The 16,168-nt window shown below is 42.8% G+C and overlaps 1 protein-coding gene across 1 annotated transcript in view; it reads right to left on the minus strand.

Annotated features, from left to right (window-relative positions):
- The window catches only part of RASA3 (RAS p21 protein activator 3), a 129,279-nt gene extending 117,860 nt beyond the window's left edge, over positions 1 to 11,419 (minus strand). Inside the window, exon 1 of the mRNA XM_058045064.1 lies at positions 11,163 to 11,419. Within this exon, the coding sequence (XP_057901047.1) occupies positions 11,163 to 11,217 (55 nt within the window). The 5' untranslated portion in view covers positions 11,218 to 11,419. The remainder of the gene's footprint in view (positions 1 to 11,162) is intronic.
- Positions 11,420 to 16,168: the final 4,749 nt, after the last annotated feature.

Below are 16,168 nucleotides of genomic sequence, written 5' to 3' on the forward strand. Positions count from 1 at the left end.
CAATGCTTCCAATGGAAGTCTCATCTTAAGAGCAGGTGTTTTGTGAAGAAGTTTTTCAACATGTATTGCAGCACTAAAGTTTTCATGACTAGTAACAGCACGAAGAATGAAAGCTGCAATCCCAGAAACAGCACTCGCAGCTGGCAAATGGCAACAACAGAAGAGCTGACCACTGGACTACAAAGAATTTGCATTTGTTCCATAAAACTTAGGGCAGACACTCAGATACATAAAGTATTCATAAAAGCACAATTTTTCTCAGGAAGAACAGAACAACTACTTGCAAAAAATGAGAGCAATTCTGTTGGACAACTGCATCTCTCTTTTTTTACTACCTTTGAATTATCTGCAACAATGCAATCCCAACCAGTAAATCCAACTTAAATATGGCTGGTTTGGAGAGGATGGATTGGTTTTGTTTTAGGCACACACAGCTCTCACATTGTGCCACAGTGTCAGAGCTCAATTTTCCAAGGCTGTGTTCATGTGTTCTATAGCAGTCACCAGCCTTTCAAACCAGAATCAAAAAGCAACTGTAGGATGTCACACCCTGTGTCTCCTGCAAAATAGATCTAATTTTCCATTACAAACTGGTGATTGTTCCTGGGCTGGGGGAGGGAGAGAGGGAGGGAGAGAGAGACTAAGAAAGGCAGCTTTTGTACTATCTACCAGATTTTTCTTCTATTTCTACCACCCTCCTTCCTACAATTCTACAAGCTGAACGACAGCCAGATAAATCAACGGAACTAGTTTTCACCAAAATAAGACAACAAAACATCTGAGAAGTTTGAAAATACAGTTCAATTTCACTGTTCAATTACACAGTTAAACACAAGCACATCTAATTACCTTTAAGAACTCACTAATTGGTTTAAAATGCACATCTCAGAAGATGCTAAGAGAAATAGCTTTCAGAATGTTGCACTGTAGCACTCAATGAAACAGGAAATGAGGAACAAAGAAAGGAATTTCATAGATTCCAGATGTACTCTAACACCAGCTGGGAAATACAAGCAAGAATCAACTCCAGCCTTGTAAAAAGCTACCACTAACTGTTTTCTTCTAGAGTTCTTACACAGAAGTAAGTAGCTGTAAACATTTTGTAAACAGAAATATTTTTAGAAGGAATTGGAAAGAGTAATAAACTTCTTCCCTTCCCTCCTATTTTTAAGGAGTTTAAAACTCAGCCACCAGTTAATCTGGTTTTTTGAACATATGAAACCTGAATAAACAGTCATAACAGCAGCACAACTGTAAATATTTCAAATTGTCCTATTTCCAATACTTGGAATATTAAAGCTGAATGAAACTCAAAAGCAAGGAAAATTTAAAAAACAGTAAAATTGACTTACACTACATGCCTTCCGTGCAACTGGAACTAAACAGAATTTAAATTTGCAAATTGCTATAAAACGAGTTATCAGTCACTTAAAATTTTTATTCCTACATCTATAAATTTTAAAAAAAGAAAACACTCCAGATTAAAAACCCAGGAAATAAAACTCCTTCACAAGTTCAAACACCCTTCTGCTCCCTGTGTAACAACATCTCCAATGTTTCATCTTCCTTTTTTTGAAACACAAACTCAGGCCTTTCAATGCAAACTTCTTCTAAATGGATTTTGAAATCTCTTCATAAACAAGTTTAGAGACAAAGACACAAAATACATTTCCCCCCAAAGTCACTGTAACATATGAAATGAAAGCTTAAGCCTGAAGCATGCATCTTATGGAACACAGATCTGTGTCCCCCTCCTCCCCTCATCACAGAAATAGTTGTTCTTCCCAGCTTTGAAACTTTTCATTCATTTATTGCACCTGGAAGAATTGAGACACTTCATCTAACATGCATCCACCTCCTAGCAGTGTGTAAAAGTACATTCATGTTTATGCAAATTAAACACTGCATCAAATGCTAGCTGCTAAAACCTACCAGTCATTCTGAAGGAAGTGAAACCCTCTTACCATCACATCACCCTAATCCACTTCAGTCAGTGGCCATGCAGTCACAGCTACAAACCTCAGCAACAGGGGACAAACAGCAAGATTCAGCTGCTGGGCTAATGAAGGGACCTTCGTTTTGCCCCAGTGCTGCCTGAGAGGCAATAACACACAAATGCACAAGTCTCTAGCAAAGCAGAAAAAAATGGTAATACTTCAGAGGTCTGGAATGAAAACTGAACGGCAGAAATGTTAATCAGAAGCCTCAAAAGTCTTCAACATTTGTGTTCTTCCCTCAAGAGTCTTCAAAAATACAGATACACTATATTTTTTCTCTTTCAAGCAGAAGGGGAAAAAAACCCCAAACAACCCTCAAAGACCTCAAACTTTCCACTGAATATATGTAGTGTTTTACAGCTGGCACTGATCCACTAAAATTTGAGAAAGGAAAACAGGGGGAAAATATTGCAGTTCTCCGTAGTTTTGAAGCTTCACATCTCATTTTGCAAAACTTTCACCCAGAAAGTCTTCTATAGGAGGAAAACAACATGTGAAGTTTCAGGGAACTTCCTTTCCCCCTGGTAGAGGTTAGGATGGGAGAGGAAGGAAGTCAGATTTGCTTTGTTTTTACTCCAAAACAAAGCTCTTATTTGGGTCCTAAATTCAGTCACCAACCCACCATGCTGAAGAAATCAGACACTGCTAAAGAACAGACATTTCATAAAGTTTAGCAAATGTCAGTAAAATCAGAAGGTTAGAATGGGTGAGTCCACAATCAGCTTTTCTGTTTAATAAATTATAACCTTTTATTAACTCCAAGATTGAGCTTTTTCTTGGTGTAACCACAAAATGCATAAACCTGGAGTACTAGAAAGTTTAAAAGCACAGCATTAAGATTTACTAATGCGTGTTTTGACTATTAATATATGCCTTAGGTGACTTGCTCCCCAGAAGCATTAATGGTCCACCAGCACACACACATTAATTTTCCTCTGACATATTTGCCTGAGTATTTGTTGGTCAGATCAATATGAGCAATGCAACTCTGATATTTAGATCTTTTACAGTATGCAGCCCAGTCTACAAGCCTCTGATTTTATTCTAGGCTTCTGGCTCTCACAAGAGCTAGCTCTAAGATTTATTCTCCAAACACATCCGTTTGCAAAGTGCATTGTAACAGCATGAGAAGTGTTAAGTACTCCTCAACAACTCAAAGTGGATTTTACCTCATCCTTTCCCCTCCCCCACCTCCTCCAAGAAAAAAAATTGCTACATGAGATATTCAAAGACTTAACTCGACTCTCACAGAAGTGCAATTGCTGGCTTTAAAGAATTATTCCTAATTTACACTCCTGTAATGGACATCACTCAGTGAGAAAGGACAGAGGGAATTTTAACCTGATTAATACTATCAAAGGTATTTTTGATGAGGTTTTTCAAATGTATTTTCTAATCTTGGTGTAGGCAACACTGTCCAGTTGTTTACATGAGATCTTCCTTAAATGGGAGCATCAGTGCAACAAATTACTTCCTATGACAACAGAGTGCTTGACAACATAAGTGCATAAGTAGAAATTTTGCTTTGATGCAGAGAAAGGGGAAAGCTCTCTCAAGCATAAATATGATAATCAACACGAGGTGCCTCAGCTTTAAAAGACAAGTGTGTGATGGAGAAATGGGACAGAATGTGTGACTATTAATTAATACCAACTAGAACACCTAAACTTTCATAAACAGCTACGGCTCCTGAACTGAGCGTGAGATTCAAGTAGTTCTCAAGCAGGAGGTCAGAGATACAGATACATCAGTTTGTCAAGTAATCTTCTTGCCATTCTCTCTGGAGTTTTAGCATTTATTCTCCACAGCAGCTGACCAAGCTGGGGTGTAATGGCAGCTAACAAATACAGCACCATCAAGAAAACCTACAGTAAGGAAGGGGAGTGAAGTGAAGAGCACAGAAGGAGTCAGGCAGTGTCACAACATCACCAGTACCCAGACATGAACACAACGGATGCACCTGCTGTCCCCTCCGACTCCCCACACACGCACACTCCCAGTCAAGCTCCTGGACACTTGTCCAGAAACACCTCTGACAGCCACTGCAGTGTACAGCTCACTAAAATGGAAAAAAACTAAACCTCAAAAGGAAATTAAGTTGCATTCTTTGGTTCTGCTTTGCAAACTGAACTGGATTTTCTCTCCTGAGAGCAGAGGAGCATCAGTCAACAGCAGGTGCGCAAAGAGCACTTCATGGCTGGGAGCAACATGAGCAGGGAAGGGGAAAGACAAGACCTGCCTTCCCAACAGCACCAAGGGACTAATCTGGGGGACTACATCATGATTTCATGCTTTGGACTGCAGCTATCAAACAGAATGGAAGAAACATGCAATACATAAAGAACAGCATCAGGCAGAACTGACACATAAAAAACAGAGCAGGAGAAGGTAATATTGGCATCTAACTAACCCGGCAATTTCAGAACTAAAGATCTGGTTTTAACCAATGATAGTGAAATAGTAAAAAAAACAAAAACACAAAAAATATTCATCAGTCTGAAGAGTAATTCAGGGCAATGAAGTTTTCAAAAGCATTTTCTGGAAAACTGAGAAAGATATCCAGCATTTGTATGTCCTTATGTAAGAGCATTTGGTATTCTGACCACCAGACAATCACTTCCATGAAGAGACAAGAAAATACTTCTCATGAGACAGATTAAATAACAGTTCTTTCAAATGCACCAACTCCAGAAGAAGATCACAAGTTTGCTTATTGACATCAGGGGCCCTGAGCATGTCTGTTTAACACATTCACTCCTGTGAATTTACCTCTACACACTCTATAAACCAAAACACATGAGCTTCCACTTATATATGAATTCTTCTCTACTTAAAAGAAAGGAAAGCTATGGATGGAATGCTATGGAGTTTGGTATCAGGCTGGCAGCCCCAAACACAAGCATCTTCTATTTCTTCAAAACTGCATTCACTGCAGCATTTTCCACTGCTACCTCTGTTTCCTCCTCTCACTTGCAGAAAATACAGTCTTGCTCCAGCCATGGCTGCTCTGGACAGTCCATAGACAGCCAGGGCACTCTGCCTCTAGGAACAGCACTGGACCCAGCCTTTTCCATTCAGAACACTGAATACAAGCTGGTCAGAACACAGCCACCACCAAATCTAGCAATGTCAAATACTGAACCAGCAGTGACAAATGTGCATAATTTATTCTGCATCTTCCATGGCCTGTGAGTCTCAAGCCTTAATGAGCATTGCTACAGTCAATCAATATGAACGTTAAGTTGCCACTTTATTTCACCTATGCAACATCAGTTTAAGCTGCACTTGTTAACTTTTTAATGTGAAGAAAAGACCTTGAGAAGTCCTGAATATATTCAGGGTGAGATGCAAATAGCTTTTCTTCCTTTCTTTTCTTCTTAGTCCTCCAACTTAGAAACACCGGAAAAAAACATTGTTATCTTTATAAGAAACATTTCACACTTCCTAAATAATTTTCCATTTGTTTTTTATAAATACATACATATAAATGTGTATATGTATATATAAATGTGTATATCTATATATGTATATATATAATGAGAGAGTGAGAAAAGTACCTGGGAAAAATTCTCTCATTCTAAAAATATTTATTCCACAACCTTGTGCCCCATTTAAAAGGGAATAAATCCTTTTACAGTATTACGCAATGAACATATTTAGTCGTAATTACTTCTACAAGTAACCACTTAAGGCACTAAATCCCAGAAGACAACATTAAAAGGGACATCTTCTAAAGACAAAATGGATTTCCCTGAACAACCTTAGTATTAATAGACTTTAGGGAGACCTTAAATTTGTCAGGGAGAAGAGAAGTTTCTTTTTAGCCTGGGAAAGGCAGCGACATCTCTCAAACATTTACACTGTAACAAGTTTAATGGTGGAAGCCTGTAAATACCTTCTCTTGGCAATTGACCGGCTTACACAGCAGTAAACTAGCACTTAACTAAGTACTCTGCCTGACTTCACCCAAGACTCTCAGCTTCACAAGTTTAATTGCTTTCACAGTGTCTTAAACTACACAGCTCTCCATTAATTAGTAAAGAATAAGAGGCAAAGAGATGGCATATCTACAGACCAACCATACTAATTTTGTCAACTGGACATAAACAAGTTCTTGCAGTTCCTAGAAAATTGAGTGAGTTTAGAACAGGGTTAGCTGCGTGTGAAGCACCAACCTACATCAGATAGGAGCCAACTTTTATCACAAATATTTCACTGCTTCATGATTCTGCTCACACTTACTGCTAAGGATAGCTTATGCCACCGGAATTCCCACATTTTAGACTAAGGCCTCAACACCTTGTAACCACAAAATGGCCCTTTTAAAATGTGATAAAAGAAAGATTTAGAAGTTCATGAATGTCTGAAATTGCAACAAGCATTCACATTGCACAAGGGGATTGTTACTATCTGTCAGCTCAAAAGCACAATGAGCAGAGGGTCCCCTCAATATATTACAGTTCCAGTAAACTCTCAGTGTGCAACATCCTCCTGCCCCAATTACTACTTCCAAACTATCAGACAGCTCTACTACTGCTAGAAAAAATACTATTTTAAAGCAGAGCCAAATGCCCCTAAGTATAACAGTACTAGATTTTAGGGACATGAAAAGCTTGCTAAAGCGAAAATTCACAAATGAGCTGTTTCTTTAGATTTTTCATGTATAAACAATTTCACAAAGTAAAATCTGGCAGCAGGTTCTCTGCTAAGCAGCATACAGCTTTCAACAACAGAAACGCTAAACATGAGCTTTCATTTTTTTCAACTGAAAGTTTAATAGTTGATGCCATTTAAGGAGAAAAAAAAGTAGCAATTAAGTACAGCATATTTATTAAATATTAACAGTGCAACAAAAGTCGTGTTGTCAAGCAGAAGGACTCTTTGTAGTTTTTCCAGCCAATCATCAGCCACAGAGCCTTATGTTGTTTCCTTTCAGGTTTTGAAACACTGACTCATGGAAATATCAGCACTGCACACTTCCTCAAAGTGGCAATCTTATAGGAAGTGTTTGTTTAGTCTTACATGACACATTGTTTTGTTTATGTATAAGGGATTCCGGTAAAAATAATTTTCAATTAAGGAAAAAAAAAGACATAAGCACAATGGTTTCAGTTATGGGAAGCCAAAATAAATCAATTTCAACTAGACATCTGAACAGCACATTCGTTAACACAAGTACTACTACTTTTCTTTCTACTGTACATTACTTCCTTGCAACATGAGCAGAAGTTGCCAGGCATTAACTTCTTTCAGTTCAACTAACCACAAAAGAAAGTGGACAAGAGGTAGCACAGGAACAACTCCTCTTAACACTGGTACCCACAATGACAGTTCACACTGCTGCTCCCCAGCTTCAGTATCTCAGTGAGACATCTTTAGGAGGTGCCACACCACTGTCAGTTCAACTGAGTGAGGCAAACACACATCTTCCCACAAAGCTTAACTGTTCCAACACTTTGAAAAAAGGAGACAGATGGCTCGAGCTAAATCCAAGCTTGACTAGAAACAACACTGCTCAGAACATGGAAGCACTTAAGAGATGCAGAATGTAGTAACTCACCTAGCTTAATATGGCTGATTCCATGCAGCCTATCAGTCCCAAAAGAACAAGTTATACAAGCAGAAGAAAATACCTTCATTTACCTGCAGCTTCTTGGAAATACAGGACAAGCCAGCCATAGCAGCACACTTCATTAGGGCATTCAAACATCTCCAGGCTACAAATGTTTTGCACAGCCAAAAGCCTCCCAACCACATCTGCCTCCTCATTAAAAGAGGAATGCCAACATGGGTGTCTTCCACTGTGTTTGCACTCATTCCTCAATGAATCAATCCTACATTTCATCCAATTTATTCTAAGGCACACCTGTATATCAGTGTCCCCATTCATGATTTGCCAGCAGAGGTACTACAGAGAAGGAAATGTCTTATCAGATCAAGCACAGAATATCTGAAAGTCAGAAATCAGACAGAGCTTGGCTATGAAACAAGCTCCCAAAGAACAGAACTGATCATCTCCTTAGCATGATGAATCAAAGCAAAACATGGAAAATGACAATCCTTTTTTGCCCTCAAATAAGTTTTCTTCTCTTAACCCATTCATTGAAAGATTAAAGCCTCCTGTCACTAGAAATGAGAGAAAACTACAAGACACCCATGAATGGGAGCTGCTAAAAGAAATGTACTATTGGGAATAGCTGAAAAAAGCAGTGTCCCTCCAATGTTCACCATCTTTTCAGTGGTGCCCAGCAACAGGATCAGGAGGAATGGCCAAAAATAGAAACACAGTTAAGTTCCACCTCAACATGAAGACCTTCTTTACACTGATGATTTATTAAAAATATGGATACTGATCTAGCACCGATATCCAACTGTGACGGACAAAGACTCTCTAATAGTCTAAAGTTAGGAAGTGTATGTTTATTGCAACACTGGGCAGCATGTGGGACAGCTCCCAAATACACACTGCAATTTACAGGTGATTACAGAGTCCTTTTATCTACACAAGTATTGAATACCCAAAATACAAATGCATATTCATAACTTTGGAACATCTCGTTGCCCGTTTGTATGGTAATCAGTTCAAAATAATTAAGCATGCATAGTTTGTTCCTTGAAATGGGTCAGTGGTCCCTTTCACGGGGAGGGGACCCAAAATGAGGAAGTAAATGAAGTCTTCCTCATTCTCACCTTTCTACCTTTTCAATGCAAACATGACAAATGAACCCTTGGTAGAATTCCCATTCTCTGTCTTCAATTGGTTTCAGAACAGAGGAGGCCTACAATTGTCTTATGTTCCTAAAAGCTATTTATCAGTTTTTATAGTCTTCATTATCAACTCAGCTAACCAAACATTATGTTGGCAAGCAATCAATTATTAGTTAACTACTAACTCTTAACTTCATCAAGGCCTACCCATTTATTTTGATTAACTCTAATAAAGCTTATCTCTAACTGAAACCTCAGCTCCTTTAAAATCCTTAAATTCCTTAAAGTTTTGGTGTCACTGAGGGTGGCAGAGCACTGGAACATGTTGTCCAGAAAGGTCATGGAGTCTCCCTCTCTGGAGACACTCAAAAACCAGCCGGGCACTTTGCTGTATAACCCATGCTGGATAACCCATGCCTTGGCAGGGGGTTTGCAGAGGATGACATCCAGCGATCCCCTCCCGCCCTGCCAGCTCCGTGAGTCTGTGACCTCCCTTCAGATCCACTCACAGGACCTTCTGTAGGGAGCCTACAAGCTCCATGTACAAATTCTAGAAGATGAGGATTGCTTTACAAGGCCAATCTCATTAGGAATACTTCCTCAACCCATCAAAGCAATCCCGCCACTTCCTATTTTTGTGAAAATTTCCCAAGAGACAGTCAGCTACAGAGAGGAGTGTGACTCGGGAACACGAGTGGCCGAAGGCGGCGGGGCTGCCGGCGCGCTCGGCTGCGCCCCCTGGCGGGCAGCGGCGGCACGGCGGCGGGCATTGTCCTCCCCTGCTCCGGGAATCACCTTCCGCTCCGGCGGCACCGGCCAAGCCAAGCGCCGGGATGCTCGCGGCTTTTCCGCTCGCCATCCAGCCTAAAAAACAGCGGGGATCCTTGCTGCGGTTCTACAGGAATCAAGTGCTCCGCGCCGACAGCTGAAGTCAGCAGCAGGATTAACTTTAGTCCGCCACATGATGAGCTTCATCTCAAGACTTTTGCAGCTGTTATTGTATTCGATCCCCTCAACAGTGCAAAGGAATTCCCACACTCTCGTGACTTCAATCATTCAGGTATAAGATCATCACTGTTTTCTTCTCAAAAAAAAACCCAGCCGATCAAACACAAACAGCTTAGCCACAAGTCATCATCCTATACGCGGGATGCGTTCTTAGCTCTTTTACTAAAAAATCACAGATGGAAACAACTTGCAATATCTTCATTCGCATGGTGTCCGGATTTCTCCCTTGGGAAAAGACATTTTTTAAATTCCCCTCCCCTCTTTGAAAAGAGACAGAGAGCAAGTCTCCGTCCATACTCTGTAGGCTTACTGAATCTCTTTTCTGGATGTATACGAGAAAATAAAACGAGCACGTAATTTTTAGTTTATATGGTAATATTTTAATTCATAAAAACTGCTGTCACTAAACTACCTGTTGACAATTAACGAGTGAAACGATCCTAGCAATGGTCTCTTTGAAATGCTAACGCCACGGTACAATAATGAGATTTTCTACGTAATCTCACGTTTCAGTTTCATCCAAAACGCCAACTGGAGGCTGCAAATTTGTTTCCGAAAGCAGGGAAACGCAAAGGAATGTTTTTTCAAGAGCTTTATTAGGAAGCCACACGCCCGCGGTACCCACCGCTGCGAGCCCGGCGCTGAACGCCGCCGCTTCCCCGGGAGCTCGCAGCCCCCGCGCCCCATCCCGGGCAGGAGAGCCGCTCGCTCGGCATGAGGGACCGATTGTCTTACGGAAACGAGGGATTTCCCTCCCAGCCGGCACACTCAGAACTCGACGAGGGAGAGTTTAATCCGCTCGCTGACATCTGTCGCTTACTTTCTAATAATGTGGTTTGGAACTCGCTCAACACAAGAAGAAGAGCGAATCTCCAAAAGCGCGAGCCGGAGGAAGCCGTGAGGAAGCGACAGCAGCCCCTGCCTGTCCCCCTGGCCGAGGGCAGGGGCTGACACGGCAGCTCCTGCACGCAGCCGCTTTTGGGCCGGCTGCACAGCAGCCCTGCCAGGGACACACAGCGCTGAGACCCGAGGGCCGCCTTCAAACTTTTACAGCGCAGCTTAGCAGCAAAAATGAAAAAGAAAAAAAGAGAAAAAAAAGAAAAGAAAAGAAAAAAAAAAGCACTCTAAAAAAACCAAAAAAAAAACCCCAAAAAAACCAAAACCCGCGAAATCGGCCGAACTCCCTGCGCTGCCCGGACTGCTGCCGGCGCCGCTCGCCTGCCGGCCGCACGGCGCTGCCCGCCCGTCCCCGCGGCACCGGCCGCCTCCCAGGCACCGGCCGCCCGCCCCGCACGGCCCCGCGGAGCCCCCCGGCCGCGGGCACCGCCCGCCCCGCCGCCTCCAGCGCTCCCGGGGCGGGACGCAGAGCCAGGGCAGCGCGAAGGGGCCTCGGCGCCTCGCCGCCCTCCGCTCCAGCGGAGCTCCCTGCCCGCTGTCCCGCGCACTCACCGATTTTAATCCTGACGCTCTGGAAGACCCGCAGCCCCTCTTCCTCCACCGCCATGGTGCTGCCGCCGCCGCTGCGCCTGACGCTCAGCAGTGCTGGAGCCCCGCCGCCGCGGAGGAGGCGCGGGGAGCGGGCAGGAGGAGGCGGGCGAGATGCTCCGGCAGACGGGAAGGAGGGAGAACGGCGGGACGGCTCGGGACGCACCGCGACCGGGCTGCAGCGAGCGAGGGACGGAGCGGCCGCGCAGCCCAGCGGAGCGCAGCGCCCGCCTCCCCCCCCGCGGGCTGGCAGCGCCCGCCCCGCCGCCGCCCCCTCATTGGCCGGCGGGGCGGCGGCCGCGGCGCTCATTGGCTCGCTGCCCGGCGGGGCGGGGGGAGCGCGGGGGAGCGCGGAGCGCGGCAACAGCTGGAGCGCGGCCGCCCCCCGCAGCACGGCCCGGCCCGGCCCGGCCCGGCCCAGGCACAGCGCGGCCCGGCAGGGGCTCACCAGCTCCGTGCCCCGCTCCGGTGCCGGCCCGGACCAGCCGCCGGCAGCAACCCTTGGCGTCATGGCGAGAGAGGGCGAGAGAGACGGAGGGATGTGCAAGTCCTCTTTCCCACACAGCCATAAAGAGAGGGCTGTAGCGATGCTCCAGGTTGAAAGCCATTCATTAGTGAGCAAAAGGTCCCGTATTAAATAAACAAACCCGTTCGGGCGCTGGGAGCAGGCCGGTCTGTCTTCCTGGCTCCATTTGATCAGCGGCAAAGCTGGCTCTACCTGATTGCACGGGGAGAGCAGGGAAATCAGATTTCAGACTTGCGTGATTACACATTAAACAGCAAGAAATAGGACCTGTGTCAGCGTTCAGTGCCAAACTTTGGGTCTTGTAAAGTCAGTAATTGAAATACGCCTCCCCAAAGGTCTGGCAAAAGCAGAGCACAAGGTTCAGTGGAGGTCTACAGATTATTTCAAAAACTAAGAAATCAAATCACCTTTGGTGCAGTCACAATATCCCTCAAGAGGCTTGGAACATCCCTATGCAGAACAGCCCAGGCACATCACAGTCCAACACGTCTGATAAGCACAAAAAAAATGCCCTTTCTCAAGCCTGCAATTAAAAGGCAAACTCACTGAGGACAATCTATACATAAATTTAAAGCTAGTAAGAAAGAAGAAATGAGAAGGCAAATCAGTCACAGGCAGTATGAAGTCTGTACCAAAGAGGTGCTTGAAGGCCTGATGAAAACAGTTGGTCAATCCATCAGTGCTTGAATCATGGAAGGTAGAACATAAAATAAATGTCCTTTATTACCAAAAACAAAAGGTGAGGTATTGAAATGCAGAAGAGCAAATGAAAAGTTGGGAAGGGGCTACAATAGCAGAGGAAGTCAGCTTGTAGGAAAGCCTGAGGCATCTGAGATTTCCAACACAGGTATGGGTCTAACTGAAGGAAGCTGGCAAGCTCACAGCCAAAAAAGGAAGCAGTGAGTTATCTCTAGGAGCTGCCTGACTTACTGTGTCTTCCTTGTCTGCATAGCCAAGTGACATATGTAATTTGATAAAAATACTTTTACAGCACAAGACTCCAAAGAGATTTAACAAAGTACAGGCTTCCATTTACCAACACCCATGCTGTACTTCCTTTTTCCTCACTGTAATATGTCCTCTGCAACCTCATTATACTCATTCCACCATGTGCCATCTTTTCTTTGTAATGTTCTCAGCTCACTCCCAGCCACACTTCAGCTCCTCTGCCTGCTGGTCCTTCACATCCCCCGTGATACCTACAGTGCTCCTGCCCTAATAACCTTTAGCATTTTCTGCACCATGACCCAAATTTCAATTGTTACAATAATTCTGATTCCCCTCTTTTTGTCTCACCTTCCAACTGGACAAGAGGCAACACAAGCAGCAGTCTGAACAGAAATTACAAGAACTCTGATCAGAGAGCTCACATTTTAAGAAGACATTTTCTCAGACCAGCTAACCTGATGTTGCCTCTCAGAGGATGGATATGACAAACAAACAATTTTGGGGTATACATGCTGAGGTATAAAAAGAAATATACAAAGTCTGTATAACAATCTGTAGATGCTGAGGTATAAAAAAAAAATATACAAAGTCTGTTGCTTTTGCACTTTCACCACACATGCACAGTCCTTGAAGATATTGATACAAAATAAATGCAAGTCCACTGGGCCATCTCACTGAAGAAAAATGGCAAGCAACAATGCTGTACATAGGCACAAATGAAGAATTACAACTATAAGAAAGTGGATCATGTTCAGCTATAAGCAAAGATATCCTGTGCTTAGAATCTTTTAAATCTTCTTCAACAGCATCAGGAAGAAACCTGATTCCTTTAAATATTAGGGACATCTTTAATAAAATATTTTACTTCTGTGTTTGCTACATAAGGACTTCAGCTGGCCTCGTTTCTGTGTTGGAAGCTCTTCTTATCTGCAGAAAGTTGACCCCAAAATAGTAATTTTTTAAAAAATCAATTTTTCAATTCTCTTCCCAGCATTTGCTGCTGTAAGAGCTGTTCTCAGCAGATACTGAACAGGCTATCCTTCCCAATTTGCCATTGTGTTCTTTCCAGATAGTCATGGCATTTCTATCTGTATCCTTTATGCCCAGAAAATGAAAGAACATACCTACCTATAGTAGAGTCTTTGTATGTTCAGAAAAATCAAGCTCTACATAAATTCCCCACCCCTTGATGTGCACCCAAATTTACAGTCAGAGCCCACCATCTTAAATCTAATGTCATTTCACCCAGCATACAGTCACCTTGTAATCTAAGGTGCAGATTTTCTCCCACGCCCTAACCTCAAGTGTTGCTTGCAACCTCACCCTGTGCTAACGCTGGGCTCACAGGGGTGTGTGGTGTAACACATTTGTTGGCTAAAAAAACTACACTGTCATGACTCCCCTTTGTATTTTGTGAAAAACAAGAGGCCCATAAGCCGTGACACTTGGAAATCCTTCACCCAGCATCATAAGCAACCTGATCAGAAAGCATCTCAGTCCAAAGGTGTGGTTAGGGCACAGTGGCGTGCTGGGCAGCTTCAGGAATGCATGTCTGCCCATGGCTACACTTCCAGGCCATTTTCAGGATGGCCTAGCTTTGTCAAGAGCACAGATATGTCCAGGGAAAGTATGGCAAAATTTAACCATAAAGCCAGCCTTTCCTGTGAAATGTAGAGGAGCACAACCAACTTCCACACTTAAGCATAACAGAAACTACCAAGATACAGAATCAATTAGCAACAATTGAACCAGACCAACATTTAAAATCATCAAAACACACAGAAAATTAGTAAATAAAAAAAACCAGTGCATAGCAAGAAAAAATAGGGGAAAAAGCTGGCACCTTCTTGGAAGTTTTGCCGTGGAATAAATTAATATTCCTCACATGAAAATCTACAAATGGCTGCTTGCAGCTCTGTGCTGTCCAGTTATGCTTCTGGTTTCCCACCAGATCTTCTCTGCTGAAGCTTCTGTGTACCAGTGTGCTAGTTTATTTTCTGTCAGATCTTGTTTTCTTGACATACAGCTGAAAGCTTGCTGCTTCCTCTGTAATAAACTTGTCTCCAGATGTTACAGAGTCCAACAATATAAATGCAAGTACTGTTTCAAAATTCATATGAATATGTATTTTTAAAGATGTTAAACATAGTATAAAAAACAGCCAAGGAGTGTGTGCTGCTTTTTCAGTTTGTCCTTTGCTGAAATGAAACCTCAGCAGCAGCATCACATATGTGTGTGCATATTACACATAACTTGTGTAGGCAACATGAGGTATGCAGCTGCAGCAGGCTCATCAAAAAAATCTAGGCAAAGTGAAATACTGCTTTTTAAGATGTGGATGAGTCTGTTAGTGACAATGTCTATCCCAACTTTCTTCATCCAAGCCATATGGGTTTATATTATCAGCTCTTCAGAGGATTCTTGAATCTAAATTAGACTACAAAGAAGGTCATTTTCTGTGACTCATTTGTGCCAAGCAAGGAAATCATTTCCTCTCTTGATCTACATGATAGCTTTCTCTTGGGAGGAAACAGAATATAAGAAGCTCTAATCTCCTTTTGCATTATGCAAGAAACTAACAAAAAATGAACCTTCTATCCCCAGGGTAGCACAAAGCTGCTACCTATATTTATGTGAAGGAACAACATATTTAAGACAAATCTAAGGAAATATCACTGTTATAAAAAGCAAGACTATGATCTGATGACTAAGATATTGTAATTGAATTCTAGGAAGACATAGACAGTTTTAACTAATAATATCTGTACCAGGCCTAAAGGCAGCTACTATCCATGTCGAGATGCTGCATGATATGACAACTGTGCTGACTCGGGTGATCCAATAAACATTTATCCCTGGCAAAGTGAGTGGAGAAGTAAAGAAGTCTTTGTTAGAGCCTCTGCATCCTATTCCCTGTCTGAGTGGTAAATTCAGACCTTGCAGTGATCCCTCTCACAGGAAGACAGCAAAAGTAGCTGGGTATTTTTGCTCCTGAAGTCCTAGAGCCAACCAACTGGTCAGGAAAATCTGCAGTCCTTCCTTCAGTCTCCATGCATAGTGAGATATGGCAGAAATATACTATGCAAGTAGGAAATTAAGACTGAGTCTGTGATTACCTGTGGCTCCCCAGGCTAAGAGTTCACATCTGATGTACTCCAGAGGAATGATGAAACAGTAGTGAAACTGCTTGTATGGTTGGTCTGGCAGAAAAACACTCTGGCCATTACACTAAATAAAACAAGAAGAGAAAGAGAATGATAAGAAGAAGAAACCTTTAATTAGCAAAATGTCAGCAACAGTGACGAGAAAGGACAGATTTCACAGTAATACAGAAGTGACAAAGTCTAATTGAAGGAGAAACATGGGAAAGAGCAGATACTACTGAAGTGGCTGTTACTGAGCTCTGTGTATGTACCAGTACGTATGCATGCACGGTACACTCACACACTGGATAAAAATAGACCTGTGCTTCAGAATCAGGAAAACCGGGGATTGC

This window comes from Melospiza georgiana, chromosome 2 (genome assembly GCF_028018845.1).
Source record: "Melospiza georgiana isolate bMelGeo1 chromosome 2, bMelGeo1.pri, whole genome shotgun sequence".
Lineage (NCBI taxonomy): Eukaryota > Metazoa > Chordata > Aves > Passeriformes > Passerellidae > Melospiza > Melospiza georgiana.